General features: G+C 29.8%; 3 protein-coding genes across 3 annotated transcripts; all 3 read left to right on the plus strand.

Annotated features, from left to right (window-relative positions):
• Positions 1 to 1,788: 1,788 nt before the first annotated feature.
• Positions 1,789 to 5,015, plus strand: LOC103487014 (uncharacterized). Its single transcript, XM_008445201.3, has 5 exons — positions 1,789 to 2,071; positions 2,185 to 2,234; positions 3,673 to 3,796; positions 4,020 to 4,127; positions 4,243 to 5,015. Exons 1-5 carry the CDS (start codon positions 1,825 to 1,827, stop codon positions 4,863 to 4,865), a joined length of 1,152 nt encoding a protein of 383 aa, XP_008443423.3. The 5' UTR covers positions 1,789 to 1,824; the 3' UTR covers positions 4,866 to 5,015.
• Positions 5,016 to 5,788: 773 nt separating this feature from the next.
• LOC103487013 (uncharacterized) lies at positions 5,789 to 9,749 on the plus strand. Its single transcript, XM_008445200.3, has 10 exons — positions 5,789 to 6,087; positions 6,207 to 6,458; positions 7,339 to 7,505; positions 7,953 to 8,051; positions 8,137 to 8,205; positions 8,282 to 8,422; positions 8,498 to 8,587; positions 8,699 to 8,866; positions 9,272 to 9,350; positions 9,455 to 9,749. The coding sequence occupies exons 1-10, from the start codon at positions 6,006 to 6,008 to the stop codon at positions 9,577 to 9,579; spliced, it is 1,272 nt and encodes a 423-aa protein (XP_008443422.2). The 5' UTR covers positions 5,789 to 6,005; the 3' UTR covers positions 9,580 to 9,749.
• A 10,776-nt stretch (positions 9,750 to 20,525) lies between these two features.
• Positions 20,526 to 23,598, plus strand: LOC103487012 (uncharacterized protein At3g28850). Its single transcript, XM_008445199.3, has 2 exons — positions 20,526 to 22,538; positions 23,145 to 23,598. Exon 1 carries the CDS (start codon positions 21,229 to 21,231, stop codon positions 22,522 to 22,524), a length of 1,296 nt encoding a protein of 431 aa, XP_008443421.2. The 5' UTR covers positions 20,526 to 21,228; the 3' UTR covers positions 22,525 to 22,538; positions 23,145 to 23,598.
• Positions 23,599 to 26,984: the final 3,386 nt, after the last annotated feature.

Below are 26,984 nucleotides of genomic sequence, written 5' to 3' on the forward strand. Positions count from 1 at the left end.
TATTATATTAATTAAACACATAACAACAGCAAACTAAAAAAGAATAATTATTGGGTCTATATTGCAAGTTTGTATAGACAACTCAAATGTGATAATTGAAAAATAATAGTAAAGAAACCTCCGAACTTTGGGCCATGTAAAATGACATTAAAGAACAGAAATAGAATGCATAGTTTTTCAAACATGACCAAACTTGTAGTGTTCGTGAGTGAGTAGATAAGTCATCCTTTTTTTATTTTAGCACTGTTTTGTTAATTAAGATTGAAAAGAATCTCAAGGCTGGCTATGTCCTCATCATAATTCATAAGGACTTCATGTCAACATTATATTTATTTAGCAATTTCAAAACTCCATTTAACTATGCCCCATGTGACAACGAAAATGACCCCTCCTAAATATCTTCTTCATTTTATTTTCCTTTTTTTAGAAGCTTTTATCTTAATTTAAAATCAATAATTAATAAAAAGAAAAAAAAGTATGTTTTGAGTACTATTTTAGACCTTAATCTATTTTATTTATTGTTTTTCTTTTCGGTATTACTTTTAGATATTTTATTTTACTAAATCAACAAAAACATACAATAGATTTACTTTTTAATTTATTTTATTAAGTGACTATTTTTCTAATTAGGGAATTCCGTAAATTTAAAAAAAAAATTATTGTAAATGACAAAATTGTTGAAAATATTTACTAAATATAGTAAAATTTCATATTATCAATAATCTATGGAAGATATATTTTTAATTTTTTGCTATATTTTATAAATATATTGATCAATTTTGTTATATTTAAAATATATATTAATCCTAACAATTATAAGAGATTAATTAAAATATGATTATTTAATTAAAACAAATATTCCTATATTTATATTTTTAACATGTTTCACTTTAAACATAATCATTTGTAATCTTTACTGTGAGTTTAATCAAAAGATATCCTATACCATTTATATATGTATAATCTTTTATCGTTGAATCAATGAGATTTTTGTTCTATTTTAGACATGTGAATGTCTTGATAAATAAAGAATATCTATAAATGTTGATAAAGTTTATGCTATGAATACATAATTTTTTTTAAAGAAAATTTATGTCTATTTTCCATCCTAAAGTAAGTTATATTTCTGAAATTAAATGTCAAGGTCATAGAATCAAGAAAAATCTAACTTTTTTTTTTTTTTTTTAATTAAAATGAGACATTGATAAGAACTTTTAGTTTGATTGTGCTTACACTATCTAAAAATGGTCATTTTTCATGCTGTAATCAACTATTATTCATTCATTCACTATAACATAGGAGGATTTAAATGCTCAAACATCTAGGAATCCCACCAAATAAAAAGATTAACACTACTTTTTTGGGATCTTTTAACATAAAAGGATAATATACTTTTTGTGGCAAAATGGAGTTTGTTTTACAGCTGGTCCCTTTTCTTATATTGAGCAACTTCATATCCATTATTAAAATACTAATGATTATTCACTGAAAATATGATGTTATATACATTGTCCTAATCACTTCTTTTCTTTTCTAATATAAGTAGTACTGAACTTTCTACTTTATCTTCATTTAAAAACTCTTTTTCCTAAAGAAAAATCATAGGGAAAAGGACACAATTTGACTTGTTGATCATTGAAAGGGCGAAAATAAAGTAGGGCCACTACATTGCAACTGATGATTGGTTCATCCAAAATTCAATTTGATGATAATAAAATTTCGTCTTTTCTGTTTTCTAAGTCAAAACCAGCATCCACATGTCTCTTTCCAGCCAGATGGGTCTGTCAATTTTACTATTTTTATTCTTCTTCTCCTTCCATTTCGATGCTTCTCTTTATAAGGCCAGTGAAGCAGATATGGAGGAGGGCAAGATTTCTTCATTCTTTGGCAAATATGGCTAAATTTTTCCTTGCTTTATTCTGTGTTGTTGCTTTAGCTGTTTTTGGGTTTGCTAATGGGTATGAGAAGAAGGGGGAGATTGGGATTTTTGAGCTTAAGAGAGGTGACTTTTCGGTGAAATTTACCAACTGGGGTGCCACTATTGTGTCTCTTCTTGTCCCAGACAAGCATGGTTTGTCCCCATTTTGTCCTTTTTCACTGGGGTTTTTAAGGTTTCTGTTCTTGTGTTTGTTAATTTGTTTCCCCTTTTTCTCTTATGGGTTTCTTCTTTCTTTTTTATTTCAGGGAAGTTGGATGATGTTGTTCTTGGGTATGATTCCATTCAGGAATATCAGGTGAGGCTTTTCTTTTTAGCTGTTTTGAGCCTTATTTTTCAAATGGATACTCTCATTTTTAAGTTTAGTACTTCAAGCTCTGATTCTGGCTTTCTGTTTGGTTTATAATATCTCCTACTTTTCATCATTTGAAAGGTGCAAAGCCATCATAGGGAATAAAAATATCTCATAACCTTATAATGGTTAAGCTTGTGTGGCCCAAATTCTTTATGATGTGATATTTAAAGTGAGAAGAAATTGTGGTTTCTACTGCTAGTAGAATGATGCAACAGGTTTGCTATAGTTGTAGAAAGTTAATACCTGTAAAGAGAACTTTTGCCGTCATTGTTCTTTTCTGTTTTCCATTCGTCCTTTAACTCACTTTCACGTCTGGGTCTAATAGTTTCTTAAACTTTTAATTGCAAACTTTCAATTTTGCCTAAGAAGTTCTTAAATATAACTCATATATTATTTGTTAGACAGATAATTGAAATTTATGTTTAATAGGTCCATAACATTTCAATTTTATACAGAGCACGTCCATGAATTCTAAAAAATACAAAATAGATGGTGGACTTATTAAAACACAAAATAAAAATTTTAGAGTTCTATTGGACATAGAATTGAAGGCTTTTTAAAGATTACAAAGTTATTGAATATAAAATAAAAGTTCAAAGTTCTATTAGGTTGGACTAAACTTATAACTTAACTAGATTTTTCTTGGTAATTTATTCCCTTCTAAATACGTATTTTTCCATGATACTGTGTTTGTTTTTCTTTATAATTTTTTTAAATGTCAACGTCCTGAACAGGCCAATAAGTAGGAGCTCTGTGTGACCCATCTTTGTTTAGAAATAATATATTATATTCAGCATATTTAATAAACATAATTAAAATGAATTGTGTAAACAAATGAATTAAACTAATAGATATGTAGACCCTCTGACCTCTTGTTAAATATTTAATTCATTTCTAAGAAGTCACTGACCCTCTTACTTTCTTCATATTATTGTTGCTTGCATGTCATACTAAAGAAATTAATATCTCTTCAGTTGGGATATTATCTTTTCAGTAGGATCAGCCAACAAAATCCTTCTCTTGCAGAAAAAGAGGAGACATTTATAAATGAAATGCAAATCCTCTCTTAAAAAACTTTTCCTCTTTTAAAATAAAGGTGGTGATGAGTTATCAACTAGTATAAGGTATATAAACTATGTCTATATATGATGTGCGATAAAACCATCAGATGATTAACTGAACAATGGAACTCAATGAAAAAACTGTCATAGGGACAATTTGAAAGGCGTAGAGTCGAACTAAAGCTAAGCACAAAACATAAGAGCTACCATGCTAGTTTGGCCAAAAGATTATCCGTCTTAGGCTTGGTATTCTTTGATCTATGAGTCTCTTCTTTGGGAATTATTCAAATAACAAATGAAAATCTTCTTTCTTTTTTCAGAATGATACAGCGTACTTTGGTTCGATTGTTGGAAGAGTTGCTAACCGAATAGGCGGTGCGAAATTCACTCTTGATGGAGTTCTATACAAGCTGATTGCTAATGAAGGCAACAACACACTTCACGGTAAAGTATTTGTCATGACTTGATAATCTGTTTAGTTTGTCATTTTTTAGCTTTTCAGCTCAAGTTAACTGATGTATGTTTTTGTTGACTTTTTTATAAATCTAATCATCTATACATGGAATGAAGGGGTTATGTCTGTTTTCTTGAAATATCAACTGAAATTTGAGACGTTGGTCTTTTGGTCGATATTGACACCTAACTCATATGTGATTACGAACCTTAGGTGGCACTAGAGGCTTTAGTGATGTTGTCTGGAAAGTGACCAAGTATCAGAAAGATGGTAGCTCTCCTCAAATCGTCTTTTCCTACCGCAGTTTCGATGGCGAAGAAGGTGAGACTACATCTGATGAGCAAATCATTAACCATCTCTCGAACATGAACGATCCCAGTTGAGGATGTTCGAATTGGCTCTTACAAACTTGCTTGTTTCATCATTCTTCTTGCAGGTTTTCCTGGTGATCTCTTGGTGACTGCCACCTACACACTCATTGCAAACAACCAATTGAAGTTGACAATGCATGCCAAAGCTCTAAACAAGCCTACTCCTGTTAATCTAGCTCAACACACCTATTGGAATCTTGGTGGACATAACAGTGGCGATATTCTGTCGAATCATCTTCAGATCTTCGGATCCCGCATCACTGTCGTTGATCATAATCTCATTCCTACTGGAAAGTTAGAACCTGTCAAAGGAACTCCATTTGATTTCCTCAAGCCACGTATGGTTGGAAGCAGAATAAACAAGCTACCAAAAGGCTATGACATAAACTATGCTCTGGACGATGGCACCAGGGAACATAAACTGAAGAAAGCAGCAGTTGTGCACGACAAGAAGTCGGGACGAATGTTGGAGCTATCAACAAACGTTCCCGGTGTGCAGTTGTATACCGGAAACTATATAAAGGATGTAAAGGGGAAGGGTGGATTCGTGTACCAGGCTCATGCTGCGCTTTGTTTGGAGACTCAAGGATTTCCTGATGCAGTGAATCACCACAATTTTCCTTCAACCATTGTAACTCCTAAGAAGCCTTACAAACACATTATGCTATTCAAGTTCTCAACTAAGTGAACTGTTCATCCTATTTTACCCGACAAATAAGTCCTTTTTTAACTTCTTCTGTAATGATGTAGCTTTGAAAATAAGATTTCTCTTCTAGCTTTTGAGAGCTCTGTATTATGTATCATTTCAATGGAATGAATGGTTGGAGGTTGGAAATAACGAAGAGTCATTCTTGAGCTCTCTATTTGTTCAAACTTCAACCAATTTCTTTTCTCCCTTCTTTGAGGTGTATCCCCATTGTGGGCTAAAAATAGGCCTTCTTCTAAACTTTGTGAAGTTTTGAAAGTTGCTAAATAGACTTCAACCTCAATATATATTGGGGATGAAGACATGGATAATCTTGCTTATATGTCTAAAATATTAGTGCTTGATGATGGATCTTCTTCAATCATATTGAGTAAAAACTAAAAATAAATAAACAAATATATTTTTTAAAATTAAAAATTTGTCACACGACAACTTGTGATTAAAAACTCAGTGGACAACACAAAGATGGGTGCAACCCAAGATGCATTCAAATATTTCTCTTGATAAAATAAAAGGTTCATAACCTAAGTTGTTTTTCCATAATGTTGGGATTACATTTCTCGTAATGTGAATATTTAATCTAAGTTTTTTTAGCAAATGCTTATAAATTAATTTGTTATTACATCCAACATTGCTATGTTAATAGTTTAACGACATTTGACTTTATTTTCAATTCTTGATTGCTTGGGTTCTAATCTTTGCATATACGTCCGTCTAACCGAACCTCCCTCCATGACAGTGTCGAGATCATTATGTCTTTCGTGCTAGTCGGAACTTATGACAAAAACCGTTATAATAGTTACTTACAACAACTGTTTATTAGGACTTTGGTCGCCAATTCCTTCTGTCATCAAGTCCACAACTTCCTTCACCTTTTGAGAATGAGCAATCATAATTGAGTCCCCTTACTTTATGACTTTGCGAGGACTTGTGTTTTTGTGTAAACAGTCGACCCATTCACCGCGACCCCCTTTGTGGATACCCCTTTCTCAGTTCTCACTGCCTTGTTGTTCTAAACGACTTGTCGTTTTTTGGTGATATAACGGCCCACCATTTTTTTTGGTCACAGGGCCAGTGGGCTTTCAGAAGGACGAGCGAAATAGAGTTGCTAAGAAGAAAACGATGACCATGGCCTTCCTCCGTTCTTCCTCGCCCGTTTCTCCTTTGCTTTCCAAACAGCGCATTACCTACCTGAAAACACCAGGTTCTCCCGTCTCCTCTTTAACAATTCAAGATTTTGAATCCCATTTCTCCTCTTTTCCATTGATTTAACAACGTTATTGATTTACCCGTGTGCCACTTAATCTTTGGTGGGGTTCTCAGAGAATTTAAACCTTCGGCCCCTAATTTCGAGGAACTTTGACAAAGCCTATGCGGGTGAATGTAAGTCTTCGGATTTGAGTCGTTTACAGTGTTCTTACACTTCCTCCTCCTCTCCAATGTCTCCGATTGAGGAGTCGAAGGGGGTATGGATTTGGAGTGAGTGTCAGGAGGTTATGACGGCTGCGGTTGAGAGGGGATGGAGCACCTTCATCTTCTCGCCTCATAATACAGAGCTTGCTCATGAATGGTCTTGTAAGCTTTGCGTTTCACTTTCTGTTTATGTGAAGATAGATACCATTTTTTATCTTTGCCAAATTTATGAGCTTTGGTTGAGAATTTTGTATAAATGACCCAAAATTTGGTTTGGTTGCATTAACGATTAACGATTCAGAGTCTGATGAAAACGATGAAAGCTAACCTTTTACTTATGTCACTAAGTTGTCTCATCGACCACGGATGACCACTGTACCGAACAAAAGGCGAGAATTCAGATTTTTTAGAAAAACCACAATGCACTTTGTAATTGCATCCGGGATCCGAAGCATTCACGAGGGGTGAAAACCGCGACCTCGAATAGGCACTGGGGAGAATTTTTAATAAATTGTAATGCACTTTGTAATTGCGTTCGGGATCCCAAGCATTCGCGGTGGGTGAGAATCCGCAAATGGAAATTTAAAGTTGGTCGGTTCTTTATGACATAAGGATAGATTAGTTTTCATTGTTTTTAGAATCCAGGTCATTCGACGTTATCGTGACTAAATTTGGGTCATTTGTACTAAAATTTCAATAAACTTAAAGGAAAAGAGGTGTTTTTTCTCTTAAGTTCAACATAGCAGATGGAAGTGGAGATATTCACTATTAAGTTCAAGTTTTAAATTAATACAACTTTTACAAGTTCGTTTCGAGGTATAAATTGATTATTTTTCCAAACAATTATATCTCGAGTACAATAGTGAGACATGTAAAATATTCAAGACAAAAATACGGGATGGAATGATATGTTTAGCATGAAATGGACAAGCACATCTGATTTTCTGACAGATTTCTTTTATATGTTTAGTTCAAGAGTGTCATGATCACAGTGAACTTGTAAGGAGGTATATAATTTGAAGTTTGGTGTTGGATTGTGCAGCAATTGCAGTTATACATCCTCTTTTTATTAAAGAGGATGGAGTTCTAGATGGAGAAGATAGACTAATTGCCTCAGTTGTTGAGATCTCTAACCCCCAGCAGTTGGAGCAGCTTCAACCAGCACGTGCATCTGCAGACATTGTTGTTGTTGATTTACAAGATTGGCAGGTTCACAGCTTCTTTCCATAAGGCTGCTCATAATTCTAACTATTTTAATTTTGTTTCGTGATCTTAAAATCCTTAAATATTAGTTTTTTCATTACTCTCTTTGGTTGTGAATTTATAATTTAGAGAAGGGAGTAAAAAAAGAATTTTGATTTGTTTGGATGAGTCTATAAACTTTCTGCTAGTGAATCAGGATCTATATTAATTAGTGGTTACTGAGGTTTTCTTGATGGATTCAGAATGACCTGTTTATCCAGCAGGGTTGGTTTTAAATTTGAAAAAAAAAAAAAAAACTACTTGTAGATAGTTCTATTAAAAGTATTTTTATTGGTTTATGTATTTTTAGAATTTTAAAGAAACATCATTGAAAATTTTGAAAGTGCTTCCCTTTCAACTTAGGACGCTCCATTTGAACTAAAGCAACTCATAGGTTTTAGTTTTTATCTTCAGATAATACCGGCAGAGAATATTGTTGCAGCGTTTCAGGGGAGTCAGAAAACAGTGTTTGCCATCTCGAAAACTCCTATTGAGGCTCAAATCTTCTTTGAGGTGCACATTTGAGGCTGTATCAGAGTGAAGTGTGTAGTTTTCTTGGCATCGCAAAAATATGATTGAATTCATTTGTTATTTATAGGCGCTTGAACATGGTCTGGGCGGAGTTATTTTGAAAGTTAAAGATCCTGAAGCTGTTTTTCAGCTAAAGGTGGTTTATTATTTTTCCTTATTCATTCTGGTGCAAAGCCTTGCTCCTTATTTTGTTGTATTTATAATGTCACCAGGACTATTTTGACAGAAGAAACGAAGCTAGTAATCTTTTGAGTTTGACTAAGGCTACCATTACTCAAATTCATGTGGTTGGAATGGGAGATCGAGTTTGTGTCGACCTCTGTAGTCTCATGAGACCTGGCGAAGGGCTTCTTGTAATCCTCCATCCTCTTCTCATTTTTCTACTGCTCTCAAGTTTCTTTGTGTAAACCGATCGAATTCTTCCATAGGTTGGGTCATTTGCGAGAGGACTGTTCCTTGTTCACTCGGAATGCTTAGAATCAAATTACATCGCTAGCCGACCTTTTCGTGTCAATGCTGTGAGTTCAGTCTAATCTTCTAGCTCAGTTGATGAGTAATCTCAGAGCAAGCTGCAAGAATGTTACTCGTTTATTCTGTTGTACCCTTTTCATTATCTTGTGAATGTTCAGGGACCTGTCCATGCCTATGTAGCTGTTCCGGGAGGGAAAACTAGTTACCTTTCCGAGTTACAAGCAGGCAAAGAGGTAATTGTAGTTGATCAGGAAGGCAGACAGCGAACTGCTATTGTTGGACGTGTAAAGATTGAGACTAGGCAGCTGATTCTTGTCCAGGCAAAGGTGCACGTCGTGTTTCTATCCAAATCGTACATCTTTTAATTTCAATTTTCAAATCTATTGATGTTTCCATGAATGGGGAAACCAAAAAGGTTGTGTTTCGTATGTTTCGGTTAGCCAACTTCCTTGGTTTTCTCTGTTGCTTACTTTGAACCTTACGGTCCACAGTTGAAAGCTTGCTCATGAATGGTGAAACTGAAACATAAAGAAAGCTACAACTATAACCCTACATTAATTTGTAGAGTTTGTTACTCTCCATTTGAAATATAATTCACATGACAATGATAGAAACTGTGAGAATCATATGAGAATACCGATTGGGATTCCTTTATCGATAATGCTCAGATAGTTCGGTTCAATTTAGTAGGATTGTTGCTGGAAATGAGTCAAATGATTTACTATTTGCAGAGAGATTCAGATGAGCAAACTCCTTACAGCGTCCTCCTGCAGAATGCGGAAACAGTTGCCTTAGTCTGCCCTGGTCAAGGTCGTGTTTACTCGCACAATTTCAAGTTTAGATTTTCTGAGTCTCTTAGTGATTTGATTATTTGTTTTTGCTAAATCTTGCTTGCCAATGCCAATGCTGTGCAGGAAATAATGAGAAGAAAGCCATAGCTGTTACGTCGCTTAAAGTTGGTGATGAAGTGTTCTTGAGATTGCAAGGAGAAGCAAGACATACAGGAATTGAAATCCAAGAGTTTATTGTGGAGAAATAATGGTTCCTCACTCACCTTTTTACTATTTTAATATATTTGTATATTTTATCTTTCCAAAAATACTAATTTTTAATTTTAGGTCTTGAAGGTCCTTTGATATGCTTTGTTGTTTCATTTAAAAGTGTAAATTAAACATTGGATTAATTTTAAGTCACAAGATTATTCTAAAACATCCACTGTTATTTATTTTGAGTGTTCATATTTTAAAAATCAAATTGTTTTTTCAAATACCTCTCAGGATATTAAACTTTATATATATGTAAATTCTTAACTATTGAATTACTTTGCAAAGCATACAAAAATTAACACAACTTTAGTATTCTTTTTCTCTGAAATCTTATAAACTTTATATTATTTCAAATGTTTTGTAATTCATTGGAAGTATACTGAATAAGTTTCCTTATTAAATTTTCAAACAAAAACTTTTCATAGGTTAAAGTTGCAATTTTATTTCTTACTATTATTAGTTTATTAATCCAATTGTAAGATTAAATTACATTTTTTTTCTTTTAAAACTAGAGGATAGCAAATTAAGCTCGGAAATAAAAAAAAAAAAAAAAAAAACCCAAGGGATAATATCATCCTCAAAAAATGAAAATGGAGGACTGATCCAATAATTTGATGATAAAAATTTGAAAAACTTAAGTGTAGAAGTAAAAGTTATATATATATATAACTTATCATTTGTCACAACTTTTATTTAGTTAATTATTGGCAAAGTTTAGATTGAACTCATAATCTAACATGCTTTTGGCATTTAATTAAACCTTATACTGAAAGAGATCTTTGAGTCAATCAATAACTATATAGTTTGGTTAAAGATATGAGTAAAATATTGGGCATATGTATATGTACTCTAACTAAAGGTAGATCTATTTAATTATTTCTCCTAATCTTTAGCAAATTTTCTCAATCATGTCTTCTTCCTCTACACGTTAAGTTACATTACACCAATAATACAGTAATAATCAAGTACAAATATACTTTAATTATTGAGTCTTGAGTCAATTGGAAAATTGGGAAATCCTTTCTTCTTTCAATAATTGAGCATATTATAGAAATAGAAAAAAAAAATATATTATTCATTATTGATTCTAGAATTTTAGAAGAAAGTGATATATAATATACAAGTCTTGGTTGATGATCTTCTTATTGTTCAACGGTAAAATTTTGTAATTGAGAGAAGGACGGAGCACCTCCGAACATAGAATAATTAAAAATGTAACAACAGTAAAATCAAAGATGAAAATTGTAGAATGAATAAGAAGTCAAACGTAAAACTTACTCCATATAAGGTTGTTATAATGATACATTTATAAAAGAGAATGCTCTTGTTATATTGTATTGGGAATATGATGTAAATTTTTTTGTAATCTTGAAGAGGCTATAATTTTTAAAAGCTTTTGAACCAAACAAATACACAAGTATTTAGAACTAAATTTTATTGTTCATTGATATGTCGCTAATAAAATAATATGAAAACTTGTATGCATGGATGCATAAAAAAATATATAGTGGAAGGGCTTGAAGTGATGAAGAAGGCATTTAGGAGACAAACATTCTACCAAAGAAACCACCTTAATTATGATTAATTAATAATAATTACTCTTCCTTGTGTGTGTATTATTATTATATATATATATATATATTACAAGTGGTATGATCTTTTGATATAATTTTTAAGTTTTCGATACTTTTATCATTTGATTCGTACAGCAACAACAACAACAATAAATAATATAATAGCAATTGGTAAAAGGATTTGCCGTATAAAGATACAACCATAATCTAACACCTTTCCTTTTTTCTTTTCTTTTTTAATTTCACCATCACGTTGTCATTTTTTTGATTTTATGTTTGAATATAATTTAGTTGTATTAGTAAGAATTTTGCCTTGATTTAGTATAAGTTTTAACTGTGTTTCTATCCTTTCAATATAGTTATCTTTTATTTGTTACGTTTAAAGTTATTATAAAAGCAATCAATTCATCATTGTTTTCAATTAAAAAAACCCAAGTATATAACAAATACATACAGTAAAATAAAAATCAAAATGTGATAGCGAAAGTGAATTGAATTTTTTTTAAAGTTATATATAGGAAAATGAAAATATGTTAAGTAAAATGAAAATATTATTTATGTTAAGTAAAATGAAAATATTATTTATGTCAACATTTTTAAATGTGACAAAGTATCATATCGATATATCTTTTTTATATTACAATAGATAATAAAAAAAGGCATCACTAATATTTCCTTAATATATAATATTGGTAACTTTTAAATTTATTTTAAAATTATCAAAAGATTGTTTTTTTTTTCATTTAAATGTTGTAGTGAAACTTTTCTTTTTGTTTTTGTAAATGTTGGTAACCTTCCTTCATTCCTATAAACTAGCTAAGACACCACATTTTTATCAACATGAACCTTGGAAACTCTACTACGATAAACAAGGAGATGGAGGAGAAGGTAACAACTTATGTAGGACTTAAAATGCCCTTAATATATGATATAGTTGAGGAGGGCATAATACCTAAAAATGTCTCAAATCAAGCAGACAAAACAGATGTAAGAAGGGATGTGAGAGATCATTTGTGCACATATTTATGTCAAATCATTAGGATTGTTTACATCTACCACCAAATTCTATCAACTCACTGCCTAATCCTACTACATTAGGATACTCTTTTTGCTCAATATTTTGATTTGATATTTAAATACTAACTAGAGATCATATGATTGGTAAAGCCACTGCCCTAAATGTTCATTTTAAAATCTTTTGTTTAGTCTATAAAAATGGGAAGAAATTAATACAAAAGAAAATTAAAAAAGAAACCTTTATTAAGTAAATTTACAGAAAAAAAATGAACACTTTGGGACTCTCGAGATATCTCTCTAACTCTCCTTTATTCATCTCTTTGTTTACTTTTACGAGGATTGCACCTCCTATTTATAGGCCTGAAATCTTAAAAGTCCAAGCAAAAATTTTCTCTAGAATTCTAACTATTATTCTAGATCTTTTTAATCTTATCCTTGTCTAAAGAAACTCGAATTCCAACTACTATATTATTCTAGATATTTCTAGATTTTTTTTTTTAGATATTTATTTACATCTTTCAACATGATTCTAGAGAAATCTAATTTATACATATATTATGGATACTTCAAGACTCTTTGTAGACTTAGACAGTTACTAAAGATTTAAACAAAGCTAAATCCTAAACCTAAGGTTCTAAGAATGGTAGCAACAAAAGAACTTTTTTCTATTATGATTTAAAAGTTTAAGTTGATGGAGGAAGACAAATTTAATATAAAGTCTATCAAATAAATTAAAATTATTCTTATAATATCTTGTGATTGGACAATTTAATAGGACCGACGCACCAAATAGATGTACGTAAGAGATGCACGTATTTTTTTTTTTTTTTAAAATGAGGCTAAATTAAAAAGAAAAGATGATTGCATTGCATCCTCCTTTGTGATGTCTTAGAAATTCATCTGCATGGGAAGAAACACTTAACCCAAAGAGAAAAATAAAGCAAAAAGTGAGTGGAAAAGATCATAGATAGCAAAAGGTAACAAATAATTAAAAATATTATGAGAGGGAGAGGGCCAAGAAAGTAAGGGAAAAAGCCATCCATTGATGGCCATTAGAGACATATAACAGAAAGCTTTTTCCATATCGAAAGGGGCCTCTTTATGAACAAAGGGGGAGCTCCCACGAAACATGACACCCTAATTAATATAATTCAACCACTCTAATCAATAACTTATTTTTTTTTTAACATATTTGAAGAAACAAACCTTTTGTTGAAAAGAATATCTTAATCATTATATTGTTCTTATAGAACTAAGATGTTTGATATGAACTTACATGATAAATATAATTAAGACTGATCAATGTTAAAGTTCCAAATATTAGAGAGCTTTTTTTTTTTTTCTTTTCCTTGTAGTGTGTTGCTATAAAAAGGAAGGTTACCCTAACAAGGAATGATGGATCATGTGAAAGGAAAGAATCTCAATGGATATATAATGAATTCAAGGGGTTGTCTATCTCGAGTTTGATATGCTTAATGTTATATTGAAAATTACAAGAAGTTTTTCAAGTCTTCATTTATACAAGCAATTTTGGATACATCACTCTAAATATTACCTATTACGATCATATGAATTTTTATTCCAAGAACATATTAAAAATTTATTAATCTTTTGTTTTTGCTCCCTACAAATTTTTTACCCTTTCTAACACACCCGATATCCTACGATCCTAATTCCCCTCCAGAGGATGTATGATTAAAGATATGTTTTCATATCAATAAATAGATAACAAGAGAAACAATAACATATTAGGGTTGATTTTAATCACTCATATGCATGCATGCATATGTACATATTAAAGTAATTTCTAGGTTTTTTTTTGTAAAAGAAGTTTATTTAAATGGGTATTAAAAAAGAACAAGTTGAAGTTAAAATAAAAAGAAATAATATGCCTCCTTCAGCAGCTGCAGCCATGATGGCAAATGGAAACGGGGGGCTGTGAGATCCAAAGTTCTTTAGTTTTCTTTATCTTTTTAACTTTTGTAACATTGGATGGATGGTGTCACACAATTGTCGGAAAACACCAACCTAAAAGCTCACGTGCACCACGTGCCTATTCATGCTCACACATGTCCTTCATAATTATTAACCTAACACACTCTCTTTCTTTTCTTTCTCTCTTTTGCTTTCCTCATCTTGATCCACTCGTTATATATATTAAACGTTGCTTCTCATAAAGTTTGGAATAATATTCTGATACTAATGTAGTAGTTTATACTGTTTCTATTATTACACACATCATTCATTTCACAATGTAATATATGTTATTTTTATGATCTTTCTTAGGTTTTCTACATAGTTATTGAGTATTTTTCGTTTATGGTAATAATGAATAAAGGTACGAAATCAAATTTATGAGATATTTGAATAAAAATAATCCCATGCAAAAGAAAAATTATTGATATACTAAATAATTAATCTCACCAAAGGTTATCTTATCTAATAAATAAATTAAAAGAGTTGATATGGTAATAAATAATCAAATGGATGTGTATCTAGCGAAGGTGGGTATGACTCAACTATTAAAGAGAGATGTTTTTTATTTCCGTAAATGAGAGGCATTCTAAAATCAACTTGAGAAAATTCTATTATACGAAAAATATTACGATTTATGCAAAATTCTTTTTCAAACTTTGACTTAAAAAATAATAAAAAGAAAATTGAATTAGGGCTAATACACCAAAACTTAGGATATTTTTAGCAACTAGCCAAAATCAAAAGTCATATGTCTCTTTGTTGTACCATTCGATCACATTTTATAAACTTTTGGGAGTTGATTTTTTATTCTTTTAATATTTTATAAAAAAATTCCTTACAATAGTTGACCTAAAAGTCTCATGTGTTTTCTACAACATTTTTAAAGTATTATTTAGTACAATAATTATTGTCGAAATTTAATAAAGGTACGTTGATAATTAATGTGATCAAAGTCTCACAATAATGGATAAACAAAAAAGAAAGGACGTGAAAATAAGAATACACCTAGAATGAAACGAAACCGAAATTTGGAAGATTAATACTTACTAAAAGGCAACAATATGATGGTGGTGGATAATTGCATTATTTTTTATCCATATTTTGTGGTTATGATGAACATTAATTTATTATTGACTAGATTTAAGGTAATGGTTATAATTATAAACATAAGGTTCTAGTTTGGATCAAATTAAAATTAAATTTAAGTCTAAAGTGAGTATGGTTGATGAATGACATAAATGACACATGTATTTGATTAGAGGGTCAAAATTTTAGATCACACATTTATATTGAAAAGAATAGTGCAAATACAAAAACATTGCCCTGAAATTTAAGGTGTGTTTCTTTTTGCGTTATGAGATAACAACCAAAATAATATTTTTTGATCCCATACCCAATAATTTGATGAGAAGGTTCCATGTGCCTCCAAATCCTTCTGCCCTACAAATCCAACTCTATAACTTTCTTTTTTTTTTTCTTAATTATTTAGAAAAAAGAAAATTAATAGTCTCTGTCCAATTCATTGAATTTGAGTTAATATATTTTAATTTTCTTCTATTTCATTTTTCAATTTCATACTTTATATATATATATATATATATATATATATATATATATATAATTTTTTTTTAATTTTTTAATATTACCTAAAGTTTCCATAAAATGATATTTATCTACTAAATGACAACATTTTTATTTTTTTAAAATAACTTTTAAAAAGTACACATGTGTTTAACGATTCCTTTTTTTAAGAGTGTTTTTAGGTAAAAATTTGTTTGATTTGTTATAGACTAAAAGTAAGTATGTATGTATGTGTATATATACATATATGTATGTACGTACGTATGTATGTATATAATCTCAAATTATAATAAAATAATTTGTTAATGGGGCTTAGATAGAAGTTCGGTCATTGAGAATGGTGGTCGGGGATAGTCACTAGAAAATGATAATCAGAGATTGGTGATAGTGGTCGTTTTGGTAGTTGGTAGATAACAGTCATGAAAAAAATGATCGACGAAAGTTGACCGATAATGGTCGACAAAAGTAAGCCGACAACGGTCACCAACAAACGATCAACAAAATTCGACATGAAACAACCTACGAAAATGGTGAAAGAAAGTTAGCCTACTATGGTCATTGAACAACAATCGGCAAAAGTACTTAGTTGGTCTGTGGTAGTAGCCTGAAAATGGTCATCCAAAGTTTGGTTGTTACAATTGTCAAAAAGCAATCGTTGGATGTTGGTAAAAAACGGTTATGGGAAAGACAATAACAATGAAAATTGGTGGTTGACGATTGCATAAAAAATAGTGGTCGGAGGTTCATGGACGACAACTTTTGGAAATGATAGTCGAATGTTGGCTAATGACAATTATCGAAAGTTGGTTGGTGAAGATAGCCGACAAAAAGTGTTGGCCATAATATTTCATGGGAAATTAACCAATAAACACACAATTTATTTTTCTAAAAATTGTTTTAAGTATCTATATATTCCTAAACCACGCGTTAGTTTTCAAAATATATTTTAGGTAGTTGCCACATTAATTTTTTTCAAAACAACTTATTTTTTAACTTAATAATTTAAAAATACAAATCCAAACAAAACCCTTATTTTAAAAAGAAACAAAGAGTTTATCACGATAAATGGTAATTAGACTAATGAATTGAACTAAAAAAAAAGTGCAACATAGATACGTTGGCCAGTCTCAATTAACTTTACAACTCTTCCTATTAAACTCTTTCTAGAAAATGTTTCTATTACGAGTTTGTTTAACTTGCTATATAATAACAATATATTTATTAAAGTCAAATTACTATAAATAAAAAAAATATAAAATATTATGAACCTAAGGTTTTTGGCTCAAATTATAAGATCTTAGCTCGACTAAATATTGATATAGATTGATCAAGATCGGAGGTTTGTTGCTCAAATTTTCTACTTCTACCCCAAATTTGTACGTTCAAAGATAGTCCTAACAACATAATGGAAATGAGATAGATGACTTTTAACATGTTTTGTTAATTTTAAAAAATATACAAATAATAAAGAGATAGAACGTTATATCACTCCATTAATATATTTAATGATGATTATTTTTTAAAATTAATACCGCATGTTATTAATAATAGGCATCAAACACCTAAAATAGGAATAAAATCCTTAGTAGTAGGAACATGTTATTCAACCAAATACAACTTTTCTTTTCGAATTTAATACATAAATACTATTACAGGCTACTTTCTTCGTTACCAAAAAAAAAAAAAAAAAAAAAAAGAATAAATAAAAAAATAATTAAATTAGATTCATATCACTTAAATTTCTAAAGGACAAATTTGATCCGTCTAATCCAAATTCATTAATGAACTTATAGTAAAAGGTTAAAAATGCCTCTCACTTTTAAAACAATTTGATTATTATGTAATTGTTATTTGATTGTCATGCAATTATCTTTTACGTTATCTTAGTTAACTTGTGAGATACCAATTGTCAGATTGGTTTTAGCTGACACTCGATATCTGACGAATGTTTTAGCTGATAATTGAATTTTTTTTGCATATATAAAAAAGCAAGCTATATTTACAATTCCCTTAAATGGTTTTGGCCGCCACTATAATTTCCTGAAAATAAATATTAGAGGGCATGACCAGAATATTGAGTTAAATTAATATAAACTATATATCATTGAGCTAAACAGTAAAAATAAATAAATAATAAATGTTGCAAAATGTAAAAAGAAATTGTACTCTTAATTAAATTATAAATATATATATATATATATATATATATATATATATATATATATATATATATATATATATATATTGAATCCAACTACAATTTTAAGTTTGTTAAATTGATTCAAATAATTTATATAGGATTTGGTTGAGTTGAATTGGATTGTTGGATTATTTATTTTTGTTAAGTATATATTTTATAAACCTAAAATACTTAAGTTTGCCCACGACACATATTAATAACTAAAATTTCATAAAAATATCAAAATCTATCCTGTTTGTTACAATCTTTGTAACAATATGTATGAATCATAATATTTATAGGAAAATTATCGATAATATAATATTTCACAAAATATTTATCATTTCGTAAAAAAATAAAATATATAAAACCTCATATTTATAAGTTATAATATATATATATATATATATATATATATATATATTATTAATATTAAAAATTTATGTTGGGTTGTGTCAATCTAAATTTTAAAAAACGTAATTTAAACCCAATCTAAAATAAAAACTAATCCAACCTAAATTTTAAACGTAAATCGAACCCAATCTAAAATAAAAACTAACCTAACATAACCTTTATAATATAAATAGGGTATAATTTAAGTCGGATAGTTTGGATGAATGCTCTCGATTCTTCAAACACACGAGATGGTTTTGTATTCAAACATTATTCAGAAAAATAACAATAGGTTGAAAATTAATTAGACCTTTGTTAATTATCTTAGATAGATTTGAAAAAAATGATAGCCACGTACATAAGTGATTTGATTGGAAATGAAGACCTAAATACCTAACCTAATTAAAGCCTAGCTAAACCATTTTCCACAAATTCAACAAAAAAAAAAAAAAAATCAATGATGTAGTCGAAAATATGAGAAAATCACAAAATATAATCTTACATATAAAGTGTTTTAAATAATTTCCGTTTCATAGGGTTTGAAATTTTAGTACATATGTCAAACATTTATACTCAGCAATGTCAATGGGAGAGGGACGATGATATGTATTTTGAAATGAAGTAATTTTTGGTTGGATTTTTCATTTTAGCTGAGGGAATTGGTAGTGACGTAAAATTTGGAGAATTGTTTGATGTGATGTTATCTATCATATTTGACATGAGCGTAATAGACGTGCAAGTGTGTATCCACGATGATGCTCCTTTGCAGCCTTCTCAAGTAATATTCAACCTGAGATTTTTATGTGTTATTCACAGCAGATGGGAGCTTTTTCTATGGGAACCCATATGGCCTATTCTTCTCATAACCTCCTTTCTTAATTAAAGTTTTTGTGGTGCGTATTTTTCCTTTTGGATTCGATTTTTTTGTTGCTTTGTTTCTTTGTATTAATATGTTTTGTTTGTGTCTTAACTCAAGGTTGCGAGATCTCTCCTTTTGCAATATAATACCTTTAAAAGAAATAATAGCTAGTCTCGTAGAAAATATATAAACCATCGCTTTTGGTATTATATTTTATTATAATTTCATAGTCGACCGGAATGAAAAATTAAAACAAAATAAAGGAAATTTCTTAAAGAATAGAGGGTTGAAAATATAAATTGGCTTAGAAATAAAGCGTTTATATAATAGGGTTTCTTAAATGATTGTGATTTTTTAGAAAAAGAAATGTAGTGTTAAAAAAAAAAAAAAAAAAAAGAGGAGTGTTTGAATATAAGTGAAAATGAGAGATATATTTAGTCTAATTTATTTTTGAATGAGATGTTTTTAAATTAAAAGTAAAAGAATAAAATAATTGAGTTGAGATTGTCAAACTAGTTTTGTATACCCTATATATATATATATGCTACCAATTGGGTCTTATTGTTCTTATAAGTATATTATTTGCAAAATAATAATAACAATATAATACAACTTTAGAAGTTACATTTTAAAAATAGTATTACTTCAATCCAAATTGAAAGTCATCTAATACAAAATTGGTTCTACGGTATATTGATCCTCCAAAAATTGAAATGATCTTATAAATAAATGATAACAATTTATTTATCCCAATATGTATATGAAAATAGAATTAACTATCCTCCTACTCCTTAGTCCTTAATTCTACATTTATAATCAACTACTTCACTTCTAACTATTTTATTTTACCAATAATTTCTTCATGAAACTATTAAATACAAATCTACATCTGGACATTTTTATGGTTTAGAGTTATTTTTTAAATTTAAAACATTAAAAATGTTTTGTTTTGTACTATACTAAATTTAACCTTTCAAAATTTTAACGTTTTTATTTTTATTTTTTCTCAACCAAGAAACAAAATAAAAAAGAAAAGAGGAAAGATATATTTGGAATACAATGCTCTTTAATTGAAAAAGAAAAAACAAAGAAACCATTTTAGAAGGGAAAAAAATGAGGTTATAGATGATAAATTTCATCCATGTGAGTTAATAAGTTTTAGTTCAGTTTGTGAGACTTTAAAGTTGGATCAATTTTGTAAAATAAATAGTTGGGATAAAACTATATAAACAACTAAACTTTAATGTTTTCTAAAATTATAAGAACAAAATTTCAGTAAGATTAAAAAAAAAAAAAAAAGAAGAAGAAGAAGAAGAAGAAGAAGGAAAGTTTGTAGTTGAAGTGAAATAAAAGTTTTAAAAATGGGGTATGGATTATTGTTATGGAAAGTGTATAAGTAGAATGTCACCATAGAATTTCTGTTCTAAACTCTCCACTTTTAATGCCAAAAATAAAACAACATCCTCTCCTTCTCCTTCTCCTTCTCCTTCCTCTTCTTCTTCTTCTTCCTCTTCCTCTCAATTTCTCTCTCCTCAAATCTAGGGAGAGAGAAACTGCTTACATTTCTCAACACACTCTCCCTAAAATCAAAATCAAAATCAATCAAAATCCCCCCTTCTTCCCTTGATTCCTTCACTCCCCCCCCCCCCCCAATTTCTCTCTCCTAATCTTCACTCCCAATATCCCCATTTCGGATTGACAATTATCCTAATTCTTTCCTCCGCCATTGATGCTCCTTATCCATTCTTCTCTCTTTCTTTGCAGTTTCGCCATTGATTTTCTTTTCCTCAGCCATCGGATGAAGAAGAAAAAAGGGGAACATGGGTTCTTTCTTGTTTATGCGATTCTTGTATGATTCTCAATTTTGTTGTTCATTTTGGAGCCTAATTCTCTGTAATGTTGTTTTGGATTCGTTTGAATGAAATTCCATCCTCGATTCTTTCATTTTTCTACCTGATCTTCCCCCCCTTTTGATCTGATTTAACCAAAAACGATTGATCGTTTTGAATTATTTATAATTAATTTATGCAATCCTTTCTTTCACCCTTTTGTTAATTCGTCAATGGGATGTGTAAGCTCCAAACCAAATCGATGCCGTCATTGCCGGCGGCCATATTCGCCGATTTCTCGAAGCTACTCTATGCAAGTTCATCATCCACCACAAGCCAAAGGTGATAGTTATCACGTCGTTGCCTTAACCTCCTCTACATTAGGCTCGTTGGAGCTCGGAATCAATGGCCACGGTGGCGGTCGAGGTGGGGGTGGGGGTGGTGATGGTGGTGGTTGTCATCGCCGTCAATCACAGAGAAGTAATAGTTACAAGACGATTGAGGATTTCAAAACAGGATTAGCCGAAGCGAAGACATGGTCGAACGTTATCACAGAGAAAATCCCTAAAACGGCATCGAGAACTCCGAACAGAACGCCGCCGGGGGAGCCGGAGACGATCAACGCATGGGAGCTCATGGAAGGGCTTGAGGATGTTAGCCCTCTCAGGTCTCCGAGCGGATTTCGGAGCCTCTCGTTCGATTTCGGTAACCGTACGGTTGTCGATCCCTTTCAAAATCGATCGCCCGAGTCGATTTCGAAAGCAAATGGCAACAATTCATCTCAGAAACCTCTCTGGCTTCAATTAAAAGAAGAAGAAGAAGATGCTGAAATTGAAGATGAAAATCCAAACTCCGATTTCGACCCGGAAGTAATTTCATCGTTTCGAAAATCTCTTCAACAGCTCTCCCCGGACCACCCATTTCACCTCCGCCCGGTGGAAAATCCAAAGCACCAACAGCCACCTTCAGCCACCGTGGATCCAAAGAAATTCTACAGTTGGCCAGGAGAGAAGAAAAGGGATAAGGTTATTCTATACTTTACAAGCTTGAGAGGGATTCGTAAGACATATGAAGATTGTTGCCATGTTAGAGCAATTCTAAGAGCTATTAGAGTTCGTGTAGATGAAAGAGATGTGTCAATGCATAGTGGGTTTAAAGAAGAACTAAAGCAGCTATTAATGGAAGATCAGAACAAAAATAGTGGAGGGAATTTACCCAGAGTGTTCATTGGGAGGAAGCAAATCGGTGATGCTGAAGAAATTAGGAGGTTACATGAAGATGGGCAGCTAGAGAAATTGCTTGAATGTTGCGAGAAGATTGAAAATGGTGATGGGGGTGTCTGTGAAGCTTGTGGGGATATAAGATTTGTGCCATGTGAGACATGTTGTGGAAGCTGTAAAGTGTTTTATGAAGAAGAAGATTATGAAGAAGAACTTGAAGAAGAAGAAGAAGAAGATGGTTATGGTTTTCAAAGATGTGTTGATTGCAATGAAAATGGGCTTGTAAGATGCCCAATCTGCTGCCATTAATGCAAAATTACAAGGTACAAATCTGAAAATTCTTTACCTTTTTTTTTTCTTTTTCTTTTTTTTTTTTTTCTGGGTTTTGTCCTGTTCTTTCTTTTTGTTTGTACAGTTGAAGAAGTTTTTTTTGATCTGATTTTGGAGGAGAAGAATAGAGAAACATAATCTAACAAGTGGAGAATATTGAACAATAATGATAATAAGAAGGATTTTCTCCTCCCCCTTTGTGTGTTAAGAACAAAAAAGAGAAAAAAAAAATTGTATACTTAACTAAAATTTTTGTATTCAGATTACTAAATACAGAGTGTTTATACTTTTTTTGGAAGTTGGTGAGAATCTGATTATATCTCCCCTTTGCATTTCCCATTAGATTTTTTAATCAAATGTGAGTTTGATTATACTTGAATTTGTTTATTTTTTCTTTTGGAAGATTATGAGATTGATTGCCATTTTTCTCATTTTTTTTGGCTTGAAGAAGTAATGAATCGATCATAATCATAATCAAAAGTGAGTTAAAAGTTAGATGAACATTAATTAAAACCATCTAAATCAGTTGAGATCCTATATTGGATGAACATAAATGTTAACATAAATATTTCTTTCTTTCTTTTTTCTTTTTGAAACAGTGGACATAATGATAAACATACATGGAGGAGTTGTGTGTACATATGTAAAGAAAAATGACTTTAGGAAAAGGCAAAGTTCTGTGTTGTAGCATGCAAATGTGTTGATAATAAAAAAAAAAGTATATATAGAGAGGGAGATGTAATTCAACAAAAACAGGATGAGGAGATTTTTTTAATGGAGGTTTGGTTGGTCACAACTCATAAGAAATGGACAATAATGCATATGATGAATGTAGATATAGAGAGACAGAGAGGAGGGGAAAAAGGTCATTTTTGATAATTGTTTGTTGTGAAAAAGGCATGGGCCATAAATTGTTTTACCAAACAGTGCCATTTATTTCTCTTCAAGGCAACCACTACAAATAGATCATCCTTCATGTGGTGGATATTTTTCATTTGAGTTATCTCAAATCAAACTATAAATGTGAATTACTTTTTTAGGTTTGTTTATTCACTTTGATCCATTATTTTTTATAATATTAACTTGTCTTACAAGTCCCAAAATAATACAATTATTCTATTCTAAATGTTTATGATTTGAAACGTGCTAAAATGCTATGGACCAAATAATAAATAAATAAATAAAAGGGACTAAATTGAAATACCACTCAAACATATTTTTTACCTTCAAAATATACTTACAAATCATGAATTATATATATATATATATATGAAGATAAGATAAGAGAATTATTGCATGTTTCCTGAGTAATTTAAAATTGTTGCCGTTACTTTTATTTTTCTAAAACATTCAAAAAAAATTAACTTAATATTTGATTTTACACTTTAATATGTAATTTACATATCATCGATCTACAATCAATCATCTAGAATCAATATTGATAGTGTATAATGTTGAGTTATATTTAAAATATAGTCGAGATTATTTTTCATCACGTTAAGAGAAATTTTTGTAATTAATAATCAGACATAATTTTAGTTGAGATACATAATTATTAACAATATATATTGGAGATGGAGAATATGAACGACAAACCTCGTACAAATTTTATGTTAGATTGAACGATTTTTTTTTTTTTTTTTACTTAAAACGTTAAGTTTAATTTCTAATTAAGCAGGCACATTTAAAATGTAATTATACATATATATATATATATATATATATATATATATATATGTATGTATATATATATATATGTATGTATATGTATATGTTGGAATAGTGCAACAATGGTAGTATTTATTTGTTGGGCGATTGAGAAAATGACAAAGTTGTTGGAAAGTTGATTGGAATTTAGTAGGTTAGGCTTTTAATTAAATGACAAAGGAAAATTACAAATCTGTCTACTCTTATTATTGTTGTGTGAAAATGGCATCTCATTTTAACATTATATATATATATATATATTATATATAATTTAAAGAGATTAAAAAATCATTTTTGATCTCGAATTAAGGGATGAAATTCATCTCTCCATTTACTTCTTCATTTTTGTTGGTGTGTGTGTGTGAAAGAATTTGCATTGGGAGCATTCAATTTGTGATTCATGTCAAAACTTTGTCATCAATATATGCCAAATGTTTTATTGTTTCACCTACACTATAAATGAGATCTTTATTGAAGAGGATATTTAGTACATTTATATTCACTATACACGTCTATATATTTCCATCTACATTTTTTTAAATCTAAGCTTTTGTATTGATAGGGAATAATGTTGGTTTTTATTATTTCTCCTATCAATCATATGTTGGCCATAAAAAAAAAAAGTTCAAGTAATATAAAATGAAATTTCTAGTATAAATATTGATCAACTAAACATAAACATTTTAATGATATAAAAATAAAAGAAGATTGTCAAAAATAAAACATTTTTCAAAAATTTTATCCTTCCTAGAAAAATCAAATGTAATAAATTTTGTATTTTAATGATTTTTCTATAAAGGATAAATAGTTGGTCAATTTTTTTTATTATTGAAAAAATCCAAAAAAATAAATCTCATTTTACAGATTTATATATATATATATATTATATATCCAACTATACATTACCTTTACACTTACACTATTTCAATGCAGAAATTGATTAGTAATATGCCAGGACGTTGGATCATTTTTCGACGTTTAAATTGTATTAGTATAATATGTTACTTCTCGACATAACTTATTTTAAGTAATTTGTAGGAGTTTTTTGAAAATATAATAAAATAGTAAAATATTTAAACTCTATGTAATGATTTCGAAAATCATAAATTAAATTAATGTTTAGAAGTATGGAAAAAGATTTACAACCCCTTTTAACTTTAAAATGGAATATAGTAATGAAAATACCAAAAGATCCCAATAATATCACTGAAAATATAATTTAATTGGTAAATAATATAATGGAGGAGAAAAACAAGTGGATGGACGATGGAGTTTCCATTGGGGAAAGGAAGTACACTTTTTTGAGATGGGAAAAGGAAGCTTTTTTCATTCAAAGGAATAGACTTCAACTATAATCAATGTTGAAAGTTAATATGGCAAAAAGGCAGCAATTCTATGCATTTTTTCCCCTTTTAATTTTGGAACCCAAAAAAGAAAAAGACTCAATTTGGTCATTTCATTATGATCAAACCCTCTAAGTTCCTTCACAACTCCCAACCTTCCTTTGGGTTTCATTGCAATAATTGTAGTTAAAAGCACATTTGACTTAAATCTTAGTTATTAATTCATATATTAATGTCATGTGTCACCACTTCATTTATATCAATACTATTGTTTAGTAATAATAACATCTTTTACTCTCAAAAGTTTTAGATTTGATTTACTCATCTATCTCCATAATCATTGTACTAAGAAGAGTTTGGTAGTAAAATTGAAAATGAAAAAATATTTGTAAAACATTAATACTCGGTTTAATTAGAAACCATTTCTTTTTTTTTTTAACAATAATTAAGTCTATTTCCTTCTCATTTCTTATAATAACTTTCATATTCCTTAAATACAATAATTGAATACTTGAATCCCATCTATTTTTCAAACTTAATATTTTAATCTTTGAATTTTGAGTTTAACTGTATCTTAATCTATAGTGTTAATTTAACAATTACGGAACCTAATATAAAACATTTTTTTCTCGATTAGAAACAATTTTTTTTTTTAAATATGAAAAAGAATCTCTTCTAGTTAGGTGGACAAAAATAGTCAAATTCTAATTATAAAATACTGACTTCCTTTTAATAGAGTTTTAAAGAGAAAGTCAATACAAAAAATGTATCAGAAATTATATTTTTATAAAATATCATTCATGAATCAAATAATTGACTTTCAATAATCATATTTTTTTAGGATATAATTGCAATTCTCATATGTTATATATGATTAATTAATATAAAATAGGGCAAACTAATAAATTATCTAAAAGAAGAAAAAGAATATATTATACATAAAATTATGGTATTGATTTGTAGGGAGATTGGAAAATTATTTCAAATTGCAGAACTTCTCAGATTTTTGCTATATATTTAAAATATTTCCATCATTTTACTATATTGAAAAGAATTAATTCTTAAAAAATTGTAAAAAAAAAACAATATAGAAAAAGGAACCAAACTATCTACCATTTATGGCAAAACCTTTTTTTTTTCTCACGCTCCAAATAGATGCTAATAAAATATTTTCATTAATAATAGAGACTAATAAGAGTATATAAGTGTATATCAGTAATTGAAACTAATTAAACGCTAATAAAAGTTTATCATTGATAGAAAATAATAGAAGTATATGACCAGTGTCTATCAATGATTATCATGATAAATATTGATAACAGTCTATCAACGTTTTTTAAGTGTTTTTTTTTTAATTGGAAAAAGTACCACACCTTTTAGTTTTCGTTT

Source organism: Cucumis melo, chromosome 4 (assembly GCF_025177605.1).
Source record: "Cucumis melo cultivar AY chromosome 4, USDA_Cmelo_AY_1.0, whole genome shotgun sequence".
Classification (NCBI taxonomy): domain Eukaryota; kingdom Viridiplantae; phylum Streptophyta; class Magnoliopsida; order Cucurbitales; family Cucurbitaceae; genus Cucumis; species Cucumis melo.